The sequence below is a fragment of the Pleurodeles waltl genome, chromosome 1_2 (genome assembly GCF_031143425.1).
Source record: "Pleurodeles waltl isolate 20211129_DDA chromosome 1_2, aPleWal1.hap1.20221129, whole genome shotgun sequence".
NCBI lineage: Eukaryota > Metazoa > Chordata > Amphibia > Caudata > Salamandridae > Pleurodeles > Pleurodeles waltl.
This window is the reverse complement of record NC_090437.1, coordinates 99,390,667-99,404,234: the sequence shown is the minus strand read 5'-3', so window position 1 is coordinate 99,404,234 and position 13,568 is coordinate 99,390,667. Positions and strand designations below refer to the sequence as shown.

At 43.9% G+C, this 13,568-nt stretch overlaps 1 protein-coding gene across 8 annotated transcripts in view; it reads right to left on the bottom strand.

Moving 5' to 3' along the window:
• The window catches only part of LOC138297158 (tyrosine-protein phosphatase non-receptor type 9-like), a 766,145-nt gene that overhangs the window by 591,827 nt on the left and 160,750 nt on the right, over window positions 1-13,568 (bottom strand). The window contains exon 1 of one of the 8 annotated variants that reach the window (XM_069236666.1): window positions 10,409-10,634. The exons of 5 other annotated variants lie outside the window; for them this stretch is intronic. In XM_069236666.1, the coding sequence (XP_069092767.1) occupies window positions 10,409-10,441 (33 nt within the window). In that variant the 5' untranslated portion in view covers window positions 10,442-10,634. Of the gene's footprint in view, window positions 1-10,233; window positions 10,374-10,408; window positions 10,635-13,568 lie in introns of those variants that run through there. 2 more of the 8 variants (XM_069236674.1, XM_069236691.1) reach the window with 2 other exon arrangements.

Sequence of the window (13,568 nt, the reverse complement as noted above, 5' to 3'; positions counted from 1 at the left end):
GTAATCAAACTGTCACTACTTTAGAATGTTATGTACCAACTTGAGTATAACAAGAAATTAATAAAATTTGTTTAAAAATAATAAAATTAATGCTAGCTTGTCTTCCAGATAGCCAGTGGAGCTGGTTGTGATAGATTTGTAAATGATGCCGCAGTCTTGAAGATGGTGAGGGCCAGCAAAGCAGACAGTGGTGCTTATCTGGATGGGATGATGTGATCATATTTCTTCATACTCTGGATGAGATGCGTTGCAGAGTAGAGAGTGCCTTTAAAGTGAGGCTAGTGAGGAATCTGGGAGGGCAGCATTTCCATCATCTGCATGAGAGAATAGACAACTTCAGCAGCAGTTCTGCAGTAGCTTTCTAAGAGGAACGGTTTCACTTTCTTTTGTACAGAGAGTTGGTGAATGGCCATATTTATTTCCTTGGCAATGTGTTCCCTGAGGATGAGGTTGGTGTCCAGATTAAATCTAAGTGACTTGGCATTAGGTGAAAGCTGGGGTTTGAATCCCTCATGGTTCATGTCATTGAGTCAGGTTTAGACTATTACTTGTCATTGCTCTTGAAAAATAACAGAAACTCTGTCTTGATGGACTTGAGCTTCTGGTAGGTGCTCGACATCTAGTTCTGGATGAGTTGCAGGCTGTGTCTGAGATGTCTGATGAAGAGACGAGTTCCATATCATCAACATGTTGGTGAATTCTGATCCCATTACTGGTGACTAGAGCCTCAAAGGGCTCCATTTAGAGGCCATAGGTGACGGGGACAGCATAGAACGCCATGGTATGCCACATATGATAGGGATCTTCTGGGAAGTGGCGGTGCCCATGTGAACTGAAGGTTGGAAAGGTAGGTGGAGAACTAGTAACAAGACATAGCCAGAGAACCCCATTCAAGTCTTCAGGTTGTGGCGAAGAGGGGGATATTTAACAGTGATAAAGATGGCTGAAAGGTCCAGCAATATCAGGAGGTTATCAAGAGTAGGTCTTCTTGGCACGCTGTAGTCTTTTTGGTGCATAGGAACAGCTTACTATCTCCAGAAACAAAACCAGGCACCAGAATTAAACTGGACATCTGGAACCCCTCCCCAAAATAATTACCAGCCGGAATGGAAAAAAAATTAAAAACAGAAAAACATTCCAGCTGTTAGGCCAAGCAGCATGGCAAAGAACAAGTCAAGGCAAAAACTGTAAAAGGCGGAGATTCCACAAATCCAGTGAGCAAACAAGCACTACTGTGACACAAATGGACTCAAAAAGGACTCCCCCTTTATAGTGGCCAACATTATGTAATGTAACCCTGGACTAGGTCTGGCCATCTTGGTTTGAGAACACACAATTAGTAAAACATTCAAAGTATCAATAGTTAACATAATAGGTTTCAGAATTGTAATAAAAATTATACAAAGAAGCATGCCCAGTGATAACTTGATATTAAATGGCAGCGATGTAAATGATTCTCCTGCATGCAGACAACAATCTACGATTCCTCATGCTTGCTCAACTGAGCGGACACACACCCAAAAAAAAAACAAATGGCCACAGAGGACTGGCATCCCCAGATCAGGAAAAGCGTTTACATAGGCAGGAGACCACAGAGGAGACACCCCATCGCTGACCTCGCCCCTGGCCAATATCATGTATAGGAAAAACCCTGTAAATTCTGCCTCTTAAGAGCTCACCGTTTATGAGGAAATGTATTCAAATAGAATTGCTTAACCAAACAAGCATTGGTAAAGCCAAGAGGTTTCGCCTATGCAAAATCTATTGGCTTCGTCAATGTGTGCAGAGTTCATAATGAGCAAATGCAGTATTTTTATTTGCCACTTTAAAAAGATATATTGTGCTCGTCTCCAGCACACTCAAATTAGAGGATTTGTGTTGTGTGTTCCCAATCTTACTTTTTAGCCTGGAGATTTTCGGGATGCTGTGTGCGCCCTGGGCCTGGTTGCATATATTATCTAGAGGCCCTTGTACCAGCAGTGCTGGACATTACATATGACGGACATGTGATTGACAGATGGGCGACATACACATGAACAGGTGATACTTCAGGTCTGTGTGATGGGGCATTGAAACGCACCTTACAGCGTTGACACTGATACCTTTTACATTGTGTGACAAGACAATGGGTCGGATAAATGACACACAGATTAGTTGTTACTACAGTCAGGGGTGAGTGAGCTGTGTGCATGTGCGTTTGTAGGTGTGCGCCTATTTGTATGCGTGCCTACCAGTGTGCGTGTGTGTGTTGAGTCCTGGTGCATGCAGGTCAGAATTTACGTGCATTTCTTCTGCGAATGTCTGTATGTCTCAGTTTGTCTGTCTCTGGAAGCAAAGGATTGAATGGGCATCTGTCTGCAGAAGTGTTTGTGTGAATGTGTGCGTGCATGCTTGTGTGTGTCTGTAACTGTTTATCTGTGAATGGGTGGTTGCCTGTGAGCGTTTATCGTCTCATGTGACAGTGTATTTGTAAACCTAGGTGTGTGCACAAGTGCCTGTATAAACATGACTTAGTATTCACACACGTTTGTGTGTGACTGTGCACAAGCCCTCGTGTGTGCCCCTGTCTGTGCACATGTTTGCTCCAATGCACGAGCGTGTGGGTGTGAGAGTGTTGATCTATAAAACAGTTTTCTATCTCAAAGTGTGATTTCGATATTCGATTGATTACAGTGAACCCAAAGGCTTTGCCATTTAAAACAGAAAGTCTGTAGGGAGCATATTTACGAAGTACTCGGAGTCTGGCTCAGTTTACAAAAAGGCAGCATGTTATTTAATTTTATCATTGACTATTTTTGCAGTTCTGGTGTCTGCCAGAACAAACACACCAACTGGACCTCACATTATGCATTTTGTGTAATTGTATTCATAACAATTCACAGTGACAAATGTCTAAAAGTTTAAACAAACACCACATATTTTGCTCTTGCAAATGCTACCTTTAAAAAAAAAAAAAAAAAAAATGTTTCTATTTCATTACAGTCTCGGTGTTGACTCCACATCCTCTGATTCTGGCCAAATCAATTAATCTTGCTCCACCTACTAAAAAACAAGCAACAACTGTGCACAAGGAATGCAACGAATGATGGGAGACCGTTTGAAAACACAGGCACACTTATGGAGTGCTACAAAATAATAAAAAAATAAATAAAAATAAAAATAAAAGAGTGCGTTACTAAGAATGCGGACGTGGAAGGAGACTGGCTACCAACCACTGGCTAGCAGCCAGAAAATGTACTTCGTTCAGGCTCCAAGAACAGCAGAGAAAACGGAAGTGAGCCTTGAGGATATGACCCTGAGGCTGATGACCAATCAGAAGCCAGAAAATGTGAGTGACCAGGAAGCATACAAATGCTAAGTATGGGGGTGGCCTCTAAGTCCCTTTTGAGATTTATTTATTTTTATAAACAAAAGACTTTGCAAGCACAGTGTGCAAGTGTGAGCAGTGAAGGCGAAACCTAAAAAGGAGCATGAACCTGTTCTGCTGATTCCCATGAGCAATCACAAGGATTATACACCTTACAATCAATATGATACTGAAGTTTCCCTTTGAAGTAAAGGGAGTCACAAATCTGAACCTCATACTCAAGTTGTCCGTTAACAAGAATGGGAACTGGTCTCTTTTTAACCTGAGTACCTTTACAACGAAGATAGGGTTTTAGATAGGAAACATGAAAGGAATGATGAACCCTCCAGGAAAAGTGAAGCTTGAGAAGTACAGTAATAGAATTAATGTTCTGGAGATTTCAAAAGGACCAAAATAGTTAGGAGGCACGCTGTTGTGCTACCTGCACCCAGTAAATATCAGGTGAGGCAAAAACCCTTACACAGTCAGGGTTTACCTGTGGTCAGTGAGGTGCCATCTATAATGTAGAAGGTTTCCGTCTGTGTGCTGAGGTGAGACCTGAAGCCAGAGTGGTATCCTGTGGGAGATGGTTGGAGTTAAAGTGATGTTGATTTTGAGAGTAAATTGCTACTTGAATTAGGGTAGAGTGAATCTGAAATAAAATTATCTACAATACCACAACTGCTTATAAGACTCTCCAACTTCAAAATAAATCTCATAAAGAGCATAACTTCCCTGCAAGTTCAGTACCTACATAACTCCTGCTGTATTGTAAATGATCTTCGGTTATGTCCAGGGCTCCCATCTACTGCTCATTGCTCCGATGTACCTCTGCTACATTCACGACAAATAAGCTGGTGTACACATGCACATACTCATTCTGGTCTAATGGCACTGGAATACACTACTCTTATGCTCAGCCCCAGATGAATAGGCTATTTCCTCTCACTGTTAGGAGGACCCAAAAAATACAATTACAAATTTATACCCATCAGAAATCATCTGATTTATGTGCAACAAATTCCTCCTTCACTATTGTATGTAAGGGTTAAGATGTGATAACACTGTTTGGGTTGGTCATGATTTTCTAGTTTGGCAGTCTCTCTTTTGCTAAGCACCTGAATATTACTGTGCATTAGGCTACTGTTCAGTACACTCAATTATATTACTATTTCCAGTTTACAGAAAATGACAATCAATTATGGAATCAGGCCATAATGTTTACAGATACAGCAACACTATTAAATTCCAAAATATATTATGAAAACTAAGCAAATTGCATTTATTTTCAGGGCAGGGAGAAGCCCCTTTAGTAACCACCCAGCAGCATGCAGAATTTGTGTATTTTGGAGTTTGTCAGGAGGGATGTGGAATTCCTATCGCCCGCCCGGGACATCTTGTTTGGGGTCAAAGGCAACAAGTTTTTATGTTTACTTTGTCCTTGGGACAAGTAGGCCCAACCCCCTGCAGCACAAACCCTTTGGCTACCTGTTTACAGAGAGTGGCACTCTCTGCAGTTGAGGTAATGTGTTTCCAAAAGATAATGCTGTTCGAACTTGTATTTATGGTTCATTATTTGAAAGCCTTCATTATTAGGGTGCGTGCTGTAAATAAATGTTTTAAGGTCACACTTCACTACTGACGTTGGTTCCAGTACAAAAAAAAAAAAAAGTGTACACACATGTTTGAAAAGTTTAGGCTAAGAGGCTAAGTATAATGCTCCCAGAATGCTCTCTGATTATATGCAAATGAAGTGTCATTTAGTAAAATGTGTTGATGCATGCTAGTATTTCCCGAAAATATTTCTAATGGAAAATCAGTTTAACCATTTTCAACACGATTATGGGAAGCATGAAAATAAACAAACACTGACAAAGCCAACTGATCTGACATATTTTTATAAGTCTTTTAGTTTCATCAATGCGTGTCTTGTTTTGACATGGCTTTTGTAACACTTTATTGTTGTGGGAGCTACCAGGCCCTCAATATTGTAACAAACATTGGCAAAACCCCCCCAAAAAGTTTTTGAACTCTTAAAGCACACGTTGCCACCAGTGGCATAACAAAGGCCCCGCAGCCGCCCTTCAGCACAGCACCTGCCCTGAGTGAGTCTGGAGAGGGGGCTCCTCCATGTTCTTTGCAAAGGGGCACCCTCCAGTTTCGTTACGTCACTGATTGCCACTGTAGTTCCTGACACTGAACAAAACTACTTTGTGTGGCAATATGCTCCTTGTGGAAGAGCAGAATGTGATCACTCACAGTAAAGCCAGCCGAAAGAGAGAGAAATAGAAGTTTAATAAAAACAAAATGTCTTTGTTAACACTAGACCTAATTAGGGACCAAGACCCACATGTAGGTAGCTTTTTGCATGTCGCAAACAGCGACTTTCGCTGTTTGCGAAGTGAAAAAAGCACATTACGATGCACAAACCCAGTTTTGCGATTCAGTAACCTGGTTACCGAATCACAAAACGGGTTTGCGACTCGCAATTAGTAAGGGGTGTTCCCTTCCTAATTGCAACTCGAAGTGCAATGTAGGATTGTTTTGTGACCGCGAACGCGGGCGCAAACCAATCGCAGTTTGCACCCATTTCAAATGGGTGCTAACACTTTCGCAAAAGGGAAGGGATCCCCATGGGACCCCTTCCCCATTGTGAATGTCACTGTAAACATTTTTTCAGAGCAGGCAGTGGTCCTGCGGACCACTGCCTGCTCTGAAAAAATGAAACGAAAACGTTTCATTTTTCGTTTTTGTTATGCATCTCGTTTTCCTTTAAGGAAAACTGGCTGCATTACAAAAAAACAAAAAAAAAACTGCTTTGTTGAAAAGCAGTCAGACATGGTGGTCTGCTGTCTCCAGCAGGCCACCATTCGCGAGGGGGTCGCAAATTGCGACCCACCTCATGATTATTCATGATGTGGGCATTTGCGAAGCCCTTGCGAATCACAGATGGTGTCAAGGACACCATCCTACATTCGGATTTGCGAATCGCAATTTGCAGGTCACAAATCTGAACCTACCTACATGTGGCCCCAAATTCTTAAAGAAAGTCACAAAAGTGCACCCATGGTATATGTCGTACCCCTATAAAATATTTGTGAACTGTATTTTAGCATGGGTAAATACGATGTCTAGATTTGCTCATGTGAAAATCTATTGAGCATTTGCAAGTTCATTTTCCCTCCAGCCACTTTCTTCCCAACCCTGGAAGAAGTTCTAATTCTGCCATTGTCAGGAGTAAACGTCCAACCTTTCTTATTATGGGAAAATATTAGAGAGAAGCTGGTAAAAATCTTTAAAACATGCAGGTTCGTAGGTTTGCAGACTCAAAGGCATTCCAGCCCTGGAACTATTGCTTACTGCTTCCTCCAGCCCCATTATGCAGATCTGCAGAAAGGTGGCAAAATAAGGAAATTGCTACAGTAGGGATTGAAACTCCAAGTATTCAAGCCCTACTATGGTAGTAGCCCTGGCATAATCAGAGAGGCTATTAATTGCTGCCATAATTTGTCGCCACACTACATGGCACCAAAGGGACAAGTAGATCTTTTTACAGGACAAGTAGATTTGAGAAGCAACCTGTCCCCTGGACAAGTAGATATTTTAATAAATTCCACACCCCTGATTGTCATGCCCGTGGGAAGTTCAAGACATTTATTAATATAACTGGTTTGAACCAGATATTCGAGAACAAAAGATAAGCAGCAGCATACCATTCCCCCCCCCCCCAAACAAAAAAATAAATTCCAGGTCACCTGGAGAAGAAATGAAAACTGGTGCGATCACCTGGAGAGTGATTTCGTCCAGGAGGGTGACAATTTGGATTTCAGATAATAAATATTTAAGGCTGTACTGCCCCAAAGAACTCGGATATCTCTCTAAAGAAATGGTGCCCATCTCCAATAGGTAGAAGAGCAATGTTCAAGGCACTCTGCACTGCCCACAGAGCATCCCAAGGAAAGCAATCAGTATACATGAAAGATAAATTCAAGCAATACAAACAACATAAAATACCGTTCTCCCGGCTTGAACCACAGATCACCGTACCACCTTACTTTAAAGATTTCAAAGGAGGCACTATTTTCTTGATAAAAGCCAAATCGCTCTGAAACTCCCTTCCAGTAAAGATTTAGTTCTATTATGAGCATATACGCTCAAGAATTAATTTGAAAACATTATTTCCAAGGTAACTCAATGATCCCACATCCATGGGATAGAACTTAAAATAATAAACACGCCTTAAGTTAAAGCTATGGAACAGCCCAACCAGCAAACTATTGTATTTGTCCAGATAAGTTTTGAAAGGCGGACCTATGCCTAGCCTGTGTAGTATACGGAAATTTAGATTCATATAAATCAGTGCTCAATAAGATCTTAAAAACTGACACTTTTCCCCTTGGAGTGGAAGAAAGCTTCCATTCTTCCTTTACCTAAGAAAGCCACCTTAGATCTGCTGGAGATCAAGTACTGTAGACCTATCTCCCAGCTCCCTCGGTTGGCCAAAGTTCTGGAATGGCACTTAAATCTATCCCTCACAGAATATTTGGACCACAATGAGGTCTTGGATGCCTGACAATTTGATTTTCGAAAGACCCATAGTACGGAGTCAGCCCTGCTAGCTATTAGAAAACAAGTGCAGGATATCCTTGATAGTGGTGGGAAGGCTGTGGTGATCCTTTTAGACCTGTCCGCAGACTTCAACATTGTGAATCATTTTTCCTTAAAAGGTAGGCTAGAGGAGAATGGCATCCATGATGTTGCCCTGGATTTGATTAGCTCATTCCACAAAACTGAAACTGTCAATGGGGGATTTCACTTCTAAGCCTTTTCCTCTTCCTTGTGTTGTCCCTCAGGGATCTTCCCTGAGCCCCACACTAGTTAATATTTACCCGACTCCTCTATTGAGCCCGATTAGTTCTTTCGGTTTCAAATCTGTCTCTTATGCTGATGATACACTAATTGTGGTCCCCATGTTCAACGATGTTGAATACGTGGTCTGCCGTTTCAAGAACTGTATTTTAGCTATAGAAGCCTGGATGAGTTCACATTGTTTGAAGTTAAATTCAGCTAAAAGCAAAGTGCTTCTTTTTTGGTCATAATACGTCCTTCAGGAATTCCACCCATTGGCCACAGTTGCATGGTTCTCTCCCTACTTCAGTGGCTAAGGTGCTAAATCTGGGGGTTTTATTTGACCCCTCTCTTTCCTTTTTGGAACAAGTGAAGCACCTAACATCCTCCTATTTGCTTATTATTAAAATGATCAAACAAATCCTCCCATTTATTCCCAAATAAATGCAGAAAACAGTGGTTACATCCCTGGTACACTCCAAGTTAGACTATTGCAACGTTTTGTAAACAGGGGCTCAGATAAAGATCCTAAATAAACTCCAGAGACTTCAAAATGCTGCCATTTGTATCCTAATGTACCTTACGAAATTTGATTCAGTCTCAAAGGTGAGAGCAGAACTCGACTGGCTCCCGGTCAAAGAAAGACCGGCTTTTAAATCTCTTTGCATTGTGCATAAAACTCTTCTCTCCCTAGGACCTCGCCCATTAAAAGAGCGGATTATATGGTATATCCCTCATGCCAAACTTCGGTCTGCTTCTGCTAAGAAACTCTCAATCTCTAAAATTCAGAAATCATCGGTCAGCGAGGTAGGAGTTTCTCCTACACAACTTGCAGGCTTTGGAACCAGGTGTCTTATCTTGGGAACCAGCGTAACTTCCTGTTGTTCAGGAAGCAACTGAAAACCTGACTTTTCCCCTTACCGTATAAGTCTTCTATGTGCGGTTTTCTCTTCCTCTGATGGTAGCGCTGAGATGCCCTCAGGCAGTCGTGCACTTATATACCAAATTAAAAACAATATAACACTCCTCGTCCACATCAACACCATAAAATTGAGCTGGTAGCCAATTGTAATTTGTACAAGCTCCATAATAACTGACACTAATGTAAAATAAAACTGCTACAGGTTATGTCTATCACCCAGCACTGTTACAGTTCATATCAATACACCTCTCACCACCAATTTAAAAGGCATGGAATTACTTAAGACATGCTACATACCGCAAACCAACAGAGGACTTTCGCTTAGTTCTACCACTGCAGTTTCCAACAAGCTACGTACTATAGTTAACTCTTCTTAACATCTCAAAGTGACAATCAGATATTCGATTACTATAACAGTCTATCCAATAAGATTTCTCTCTACCATTTCTCCCTCCCACATATGACTGTCCAGGACCATAAACTTTAAACATTAGCTCTGAATGGACAATCCTGAGCAGTAACCGGGTACGGTCATAATAAATACCATAAAGGAACATACCCAAAGCTGGCAGCTTACTGAGAACCATAAACTATTAGATGCTGCATCCCTTAACATGGTAACCACACTTCGGTGGCACTCACACACATGTAAACACTTACCACACAGTGTCAAAACAAAGACATTACCCGTCCAACCACACACACTACAAGGTGCAGCACTCATTTAGTCAAGAACTTCAGCGTTCCACATAGGAGTAGCAAGCATGATAAACAAAATCAACATGGCCATTTTGAACGACTAAGAAAAGATACCGAAGCACAGGGTGGCAAGAAGCCCAAGCAAGGGGTGGCAAAAAACACGGCAAATCAGATTTTTTTTAAAAAGAGGATGTTCATTGGAAATAATGTCCAAAAGGAAACCGCCACAGCACATAATTGCACTTGTTCTGTTGCGGCAGCCTTCTGGGTCCAGTGGCCATGTAATGAACATTACGCAGCGATACTGCGACCGCTCACTCCGAACCACCCAGGTATAGAAACGTTGTTAAACTCCACTCCCAGGACCTGACTTAAGGACATCGGTTTCTACCAACTACCCAAATAACTAGAGACGTACAGTGATTTATGCATGCTCTCGTGGGGTCAAACGACGCTCCTATCTATCCTTCTGCCCCAGGCATGTGTGAATAGGGAGTTGGGATCGCTCCAGGATGAGGTTCGTATGCATTGCACCACTGTGGGGGTCTCTGTATTTTAGTCTGTTTTAGGCACTGTGCTAATCAACCACTCACCAGCTCCTCCTGAGCGCTTAGTGTTTCCGCCATGTTGTAGCGGTGCCTGGAGCAGCGTCCTCCTGCACGCGCCACCGTGTCGCTCTCACCCTGTCAGCGATTGAACAGTGCGCGTGCGGGAGGAGGCAGACGAGAGCGCGCGTTGAAGTCTACTTCTAAAACGCTGCCGCCCCCAATTCCGGGGTTCATTCTTGTTTCTACTCTTCACCTCCCCCGCCGCCAACCTATCGCGAGAAGACCCCTAAAAGAATAGTAGGGCTATCTTTCTTTGCGCACAGGCTGGTAATGAATCGCTGTCTATCACGACGGCCATGATAGCGCCAGGCAGCAAGGCCTGACTTATTTATTGGAAATAGAGAGAGCCATGTGCGATTCAATCGCTCCATCTCCCTCTCTTCTATTTTACAATTTTTAATGCTAGATTCCATGATCATCCCAATCTGATATGTTTATCCATAAAACGCTGCATCAATATGTTTAAATTCAAGTATTGTTAAAGTCTAACAATAGGTCGGAATTATATTCTGCTGCATTGTCATATATGAAAGTTCTTCTGCACTCTACTGAATGAATAGTTCCTCTAAACTCTCACACTTTTGAGTGTTCAAAAGGGGCACATTCGAAAATTTTATAGCATGTGCTAACAAGATTTTTCAATTCTATTAAGAACACGGAGGCGAAGAGTATGCGTTCTCCTTTTGCCTTTACTTAAACCGCGTTTATGTAACCAAACCCTGTATGAACCATAGAGTTGGATTAGGAAAAGAATACGAAACCAAGAGTTAAACATGAACTACACATAGCTGCCAAGTTTTCAGAATGCTTATGTGTGACATTTCCATGATTTTGACTAAACGTGTGACACTTGAGGGGGCGTGGTCAAGATGGCGATGTGATCAGATTTTCTGTGAAGAGCTCCAGCCCAGGACCCATCTGAATCCTGCTAAAGTCCTACAAACAGATTGCATATAGATCTTCTCCCTTCGATAGGGCTTCGGCGTGAACTGTGGGGGCTCACCTGAGTCCCATGAACATGCTGCACTGAGTGGCAGTTGCATTAGGGGCCTGCGGCGCAGCGGGGAAGGCGGGTTGTAGGAGGAGGTGGCCGGCGAGACTGTGCAGCGGGCACAGGAGGTGATCCGCTGAGATGTTTGACGGAGTGGATGCTGGCGCCGGACGGCTCTTATCTTCATCTGGATTCAATTCCCTGTGGGAGGAGAATCGGCAACCGTCTCGTCCTGGTGGCCGGAGGGAAAGAGACAGGAGACTGCAAGCGGTTGAGGGAAGCCTCCAGGGCGGCCCTGTGACCCTGAGCTGTTGGATTGCTGCAGAGACGCTGGAACTGGGGAGAGGAGGCAGATACAGACATATTAGATCCCTCTCCCATCCTCCCCCCTCAAGATGATCGACTCACGGCCCTGACCGGGCCTGGGCACCTGGTGGGGAGGCAGAGGTATATTGCACACCATATCAACTGTTGACTTGGGCCACGGTGGCGAGTCGCCATTGGACATTTCCCCCCACCTCGCAGTGCACAAGGGGTTGGAGGCATGGAGCGTAGGGGTGCCCCCACACGCCAATTTAACTTGGGTGCATTTAGAAAAGAAGATCAATTTGGTGAATGCTTTTTGGCATGGTTACCCCCAATTTTTGCCTATCAGTGTGCTAAAACTGTTTTTCACTGATATCTTGCTAACCAGAATCCCAGGGATTGTGCTCTCCCCCTCTACATTTGGTTGCCTATACCTTTGTGCACTCCACAATTGGCATACTGGCTCCCCCTTATAAGTCCTTAGTATATTGTACTTAGGGACCCAGGACATTGGGAAACCAGGGATTCCCCATGGGCCTGCATCATATATTGTGCCACCCATGAGAGCCCATGCAAAATGTGTCTGCAGGCCTGCCATTGCAGCCAGTGTGAAAAGGTGCATGCACCCTTTCACCACAGGTCACTTCACCAGGCCACTGTAAATCACACCTATGGTAGGACCTACTAGCCCAGAGAGTAGGGTGCAGGTACCTGTGTGTTGGGCAACCCTGCATGAGCAGAGGTGCCCCAATGAACTACAATCCCATTGCACTGGACTTCGTAAGTGCGGGGAAGCCATTTTACCCGTGTTCTGGACACAGGTCACTCACTACCTGTGTCCAGCTACATAAGGGTAACTCCAAACCCGGGCATATTTGGTATCAAACATGTCAGAATTATACTCCAATTCTGTTGCTAGTATGGGTTGTAGGATCCCGTGCACTCTGGGGGATCTTTAGAGGACCCTAAAGTATTGCTTGTACCAGTCTTCAAGGGTTTTCCAGGCAGCCCGCGCTGCTGCCACACCTCAGACAGGTTTCTACCCTCCTGCTGCTTGACCAGCTTAGGCAGGGGAAGGCAGAACAAAGGATTTCATGTGGGAGAGGGAGGCAGCACACTCTCCCTTGGAAATAGGTGTTTCAAGGCTTGGAAGGGGTAGCCTATCTAAGCCACTGGTTTGCTTTGAAAAGCACATTTGGTGCCCGTCTTGCTTAAACCAGTTTGCACCAATCTGGGGACATCTAGTCCCTGCTCTGGCACGAAACTGGACAAAGGAAAGGGGAGTGACCACTCCCCTGTCATCCTCACCCTAAGGGTGGTGCCCAGAGCTCCTTCAGGTGGCCGCTCAATTCTGCCATCTTGAAACCAAGGTGTGCAGAGGCCCCTGGGAGCATCTGAGTTGCCAGGTCAGGCAGGTGATGTCAGAGACCCCTCCTGATAGGTGGTCACCTTGTAAGGTGACCAAATCCCCTTTTAGGGCTATTTAGGGACTCCCTTGCGTGTTGGTCTGCAGATTAAACATGCAAGACTCCACCAGGACTCCTCTGCATCATTTACTTCTACTTCTGGACACAGGAACTGCAACTGGACTCTTCAGGAACCGACAAGACTGTAACTCCTGAGACGACCCCACCCTGCAACTTTGGTTCCTTCCAGCAACTGCATCATTTCCCCGGCTGTGCATCCTCTTAGGTCGGCGAGACTTCAGCCTGCACCAAGAACCAAAAAGGAATCTCTCTTGGGGTAAAGGAGTCACTCCCCTTCATCTGCAGGCACCTACAGCAACAATGTCCGCCTGCATGGATCTGCTCTCCTCTGGAGCTGCCTGGATCCTGCATCACAGATGGT